General features: G+C 54.0%; 1 protein-coding gene across 1 annotated transcript; it reads left to right on the top strand.

Annotated features, from left to right (window-relative positions):
* The first annotated feature begins 3,028 nt into the window (after positions 1-3,028).
* On the top strand, positions 3,029-3,734 carry LOC122453397 (interferon beta-2-like). The gene has a single exon (XM_043487401.1). The coding sequence runs from the start codon at positions 3,174-3,176 to the stop codon at positions 3,732-3,734; it is 561 nt and encodes a 186-aa protein (XP_043343336.1). The 5' UTR covers positions 3,029-3,173.
* Positions 3,735-5,308: the final 1,574 nt, after the last annotated feature.

Here is a 5,308-nt window from a genome sequence, read left to right as displayed (position 1 = left end):
TGGATCGTGGTAAAGCCAATCGTCTCATCGCGGCCACTGTGTTCCACTATGTTGCAATTTGTGCGGAACTCTCTCCCATCAACTCACTGGAAATGGTCTCCTAGCCAACGCGGATTTCACCGTTTTACCAACGCCTCGCACCTCCCCACCCCCACGCGCAGTTGTGGTAAAGACAATAGTCTCATCGCGGCCACTGTGTTCCACTATGTTGCGCTTTGTGCGGACTCTCTCCCATCGACTCACTGGAAATCATCTCCTAGCCACCGTGGAATCCACCGTTTTCGCAACGCCCCGCACCTCACCCGCCCCACTCTCGACTTGGTAAAGCCAATAGTCTCATAGCGGACACTGTGTTCCACTAGCTGCAATTTGTGCGGAACTCTGGTCCATCAACTCACTGGAAATCGTCTCCTCGCATCGCGGATTCCACCGTTTTCACAAGCTGCGCACCTCCCCACCCCAACTCCAGATCCTGGTAAGGCCAATAGTAACATCGCGACCACTATGTTCCACTATGTTGCAATTTGTGCGGAACTCTCTCATCGACTCACTGGATCCTAGCCACCGCGGATATCACCGTTTTAACAACGCGTGGCACCTCCGCATCCCCACGCGCAGTTGTGGTAAAGCCAATAGTCTCATCGCGGACGCTGTGTTCCACTATGTTGTAATTTGTGCGGAACTCTGGCTCATCAACTCACTGGAAATCGTCTCCTCTCCACCGCGGATTTCACCCATTTCGCAACGCGCCTTAACTGTCCACCCCAACACCCGATCGTGGTAAAGCCAATAGTTTCATCGCGGCCACAGTGTTCCACAATTTTGCAGTTTGTGCGAAACTCTCTCCCAACAACTCACTGGAAATCGTCTGCTAGCCATCGGGGATTCCACCGTTTTTGCCAAGCCCCGCACCTCCCCACCCCCACCCGCGATTGTGGTAAAGCCAATCGTCTCATCCCGGCCACTGTGTTCGATTATGATGCAATTTGTGCAGACTCTCTCCCATCGACTCCCTGGAAATCCTCTCCTAGCCATCGCGGAATCCACCGTTTTCGGAACGCCCCGCACCTCACCCGCCCCACTCTCAACGTGGTAAAGCCAATAGCCTCATCACGGACACTGTGTTCCACTATGTTGCAATTGTGCAGAACTCTGGCCCATCAACTCACTGGAAATCGTCTCCTCTCCACCGCGGATTTCACCCATTTCGCAAGGTGCCTTAACACTCCACCCCAACCCTGGGTCGTGGTAAAGACAATAGTCTCATCGCGGCCATTGTGTTCCACAATTTTGCAATTTGTGCGGAACTCTCTATCATCGGATCACTGGAAATCGTCTGCTAGCCACCGCAGATCCCACCGTTTCCGCAATGCCACGCACCTCCCCACCACCACGCCCGATCGTGGTAAAGCCAATAGTGTCAACGCGGCCACTGTGTTCCACTCTGTTGCAATTTGTGCGGAACTCTCTCCCAAAGATTCACTGGAAATCGTTTCCTAGGCATCGCGGATTCCACCGTTTTTGCCAAGCCCCGCACCTCCCCACCCCCACCCGCGACTGTGGTAAAGCCAATAGTCTCATCGCGGCCACTCTGTTCGACTATGATGCAATTTGTGCGGACTCTCTCCCATCCACTCACTGGAAATCCTCTCCTAGTCACCGTGGATTCCACCGTTTTCACAACACCCCGCACCTCCCCACCCCCGCCCCGCTCCTGGTAAGTCCAATCGTCTCACCGCGGCCACTGTGTTCCACTATGTTCCAATTTGTGCGGAACTCTCTCTCATCGGATCACTGGAAATCGTCTGCTAGCCACCGCAGATTCTTCTGTTTTCGCAATGCCACGCACCTCCCCTCCACCACGCCCGATAGTGGTAAAGCCAATAGTCTCAACGCGGCCACTGTGTTCCACTGTGTTGCAATTTGTGCGGAACTCTCTCCCATCGACTCACTGGAAATCGTCTCCTAGCCACCGCGGATATCACCGTTTTACCAACGCCTCGCACCTCCCCATCCCCACGGCGCAGTTGTGGTAAAGCCAATAGTCTCATCGCGGCCACTAAGTTCGACTATGATGCAATTTGTGCGGACTCTCTCCCGTCGAGTCACTGGAAATCATCTCCTAGCCACCGCGGTTTCCACCGTTTTCGCAACGCCCCGCACCTCACCCGACCCACTCTCCACGTGGTAAAGCCAATAGTCTCATCGCGGCCACTGTGTTCCACTAGTTGCAATTTGTGCGGAACTCTGGTCCATCAACTCACTGGAAATCGTCTCCTCTCCACCGCGGATTTCACCTATTTCCAACGCGCCTCAACTCTCCACCGCAACCCCGAATCGTGGTAAAGCCAATCGTCTCATCGCGGCCACTGTGTTCCACTATTTTGCAACTTGTGCAGAACTCTCTCCCATCGATCACTGAAAATCGTCTCCTAGCCACCGCGGAATCAACCGTTTTCGCAAGGCCCCGCACATCCCCACCTCCAGCCCGATCCTGGGAAAGCCAATAGTCTCATCTAAGACACTGTGTTCCACTTTGGATCCAAGGCCCTTCCATGGTCGCACAGTGAATAGTCTGTGAGTCCCCGCGGGATTCCACCGTGCTCGCAACGCCCGGAACTTCTCCACCCCAATCCCCGATCGTGGTAATGCCTTAGTCTTCGCGCCCAATGTGTTCCACTCTGTTCCAATTTGTGCGCCACACGCACTGCCAACCGTCTCCTAGCCACCGCGGGATTCCACCGTGTGAGACACGCCGCAGCAGGGCCCCGCAGCGAAGAGTCTCACAGCCGCCGGGCTCCTGGTGCGCAACGCCCCCCCCGCCCCCACCGTCGCCGCACAGCCAATAGTCAGCGCGGCCGCTGTGGCTCCACTTGGTGCACAGCGCCCCCCCCCCCCCCCCCCCCCCCCCGTCGTTCCACAGCCAACAGTCTCCTAGCGCGCGGGGTTGCAGCGTGATCGCAGTGCCGGCCGCTCCCCTCCGCCCATCGTGGCGGTGCAGCCAATAGTCTCAACGCCGGTACCTTGTTTCATTTGTCAGCAACGCCCCCACATCGTCGGGTAACATATAAAAAGCCCACACTCAAGGAGGAAGGACATTCACTCTGCAAAGCGTTGAAGGCTCAGCTTCAGCATCTGCTAGCAGAATAGGTTGCCCTGTGCCTGTTTTCATCATGACCTACCGGTGCCTCCTCCAGATCGTTCTCCTGCTGTGTTTCTCCACCACAGCTCTCTCCACGAACTACAGCTTGCTTCGATTCCAGCAAAGGAGGAGCGTTGCGGTGTGTCAGAAACTCCTGCGGCAGTTACCTTCAACTCCTCAACATTGCCTCGAGGTCAGGATGGACTTCCAGGTCCCTGAGGAGATGAGGCAAGCACAGCAGTTCCGGAAGGAAGATGCCGTATTGGTCATCTATGAGATGCTCCAGCAGATCTTCGGAATTCTCACCACAGACTTCTCCAGCACTGGCTGGTCTGAGACTGTCATTGAGGACCTCCTTGTGGAACTCCAAGGGCAGATGGACCATCTGGAGCCAATCCAGAAGGAAATCATGCGGAGGAAAAACTTCACTACGGGAGACATGACCGTTCCTCACCTGAAGAACTATTACTTCAACCTCGTGCAGTACCTGACGTCCATGGAGTACAACAGCTGTGCCTGGACAATCGTGCGAGTGCAAATGCTCACGAACTTTGCTTTCCTGAAGAGCCTAACAGGGTACCTCCATGACTGAACATCTCCCCACCTGTGGCTCTGGGAATGGACAATGTGACTTTGATGTGAGACTCTTCAGCCAGCAGAGTCTCTTGAAGTAGCTGACAATGCAATGCACTGAATTTCAATGGACAGTTAACGACTGTAAGCTGTTTTAAATGATTTATGCATTATTTACTCATTTAAACGTTTATATGGGAAATAAATACTTTATGAAACAAAAGTCAACGTGGTAGTTTCAATGTCAACCTGATTTATGTGACAACACATATTAAAAATTGCAGAGACACTGTGTTCGACTATGTGGCAATTTCTGCGGACTCTCTCCCATCCACTCCCCCTGCCCCTCAACCCCTACCCTGGTAAAGCCAATATCTCATCAAGGACACTGTGTTCGACTATGTTGCAATTTGTGCGGAACTCTCTCCCAACGACTCACTGGAAATCGTTTCCTAGCCACCGCGGATTCTAACGTTTTCTCAACGCGGATTCCACCGTTTTTGCCAAACCCGCACCTCCCCAACCCCACCCGCGATTGTGGTAAAGCCAATAGTCTCATCGCGGCCACTCTGTTCGACTATGTTGCAATTTGAGCGGACTCTCTCCCAACGACTCACTGGAAATCGCCTCCTAGCCACCGCGGATTCTAACGTTTTCTCAACGCCCAGCATCTCCCCACCGACACCATGGATCGTGGTAAAGCCAATCGTCTCATCTCGGCCACTATGTTCCAATATGTTGCAATTTGTGCAGAACTCTTCCCCATCGACTCACTGGAAATCGTCTCCTAGCCACCGCGGATTCTACCGTTTTCTCAACGCCCAGCACTTCCCCGCCGCCACCATGGATCGTGGTAAAGCCAATCGTCTCATCGCGGCCACTGTGTTCCACTATGTTGCAATTTGTGCGGAACTCTCTCCCATCAACTCACTGGAAATGGTCTCCTAGCCAACGCGGATTTCACCGTTTTACCAACGCCTCGCACCTCCCCACCCCCACGCGCAGTTGTGGTAAAGACAATAGTCTCATCGCGGCCACTGTGTTCCACTATGTTGCGCTTTGTGCGGACTCTCTCCCATCGACTCACTGGAAATCATCTCCTAGCCACCGTGGAATCCACCGTTTTCGCAACGCCCCGCACCTCACCCGCCCCACTCTCGACTTGGTAAAGCCAATAGTCTCATAGCGGACACTGTGTTCCACTAGCTGCAATTTGTGCGGAACTCTGGTCCATCAACTCACTGGAAATCGTCTCCTCGCATCGCGGATTCCACCGTTTTCACAAGCTGCGCACCTCCCCACCCCAACTCCAGATCCTGGTAAGGCCAATAGTAACATCGCGACCACTATGTTCCACTATGTTGCAATTTGTGCGGAACTCTCTCATCGACTCACTGGATCCTAGCCACCGCGGATATCACCGTTTTAACAACGCGTGGCACCTCCGCATCCCCACGCGCAGTTGTGGTAAAGCCAATAGTCTCATCGCGGACGCTGTGTTCCACTATGTTGTAATTTGTGCGGAACTCTGGCTCATCAACTCACTGGAAATCGTCTCCTCTCCACCGCGGATTTCACCCATTTCGCAACGCG

This window comes from Cervus canadensis, chromosome 14, assembly GCF_019320065.1.
Source record: "Cervus canadensis isolate Bull #8, Minnesota chromosome 14, ASM1932006v1, whole genome shotgun sequence".
Lineage (NCBI taxonomy): Eukaryota > Metazoa > Chordata > Mammalia > Artiodactyla > Cervidae > Cervus > Cervus canadensis.
This window is presented reverse-complemented; position numbering and strand designations above follow the sequence as displayed.

Bases quoted from the DNA above. Each gene is read 5' to 3' on its own strand.
- LOC122453397 (XM_043487401.1), top strand. From the start codon at position 3,174: ATGACCTACCGGTGCCTCCTCCAGATCGTTCTCCTGCTGTGTTTCTCC.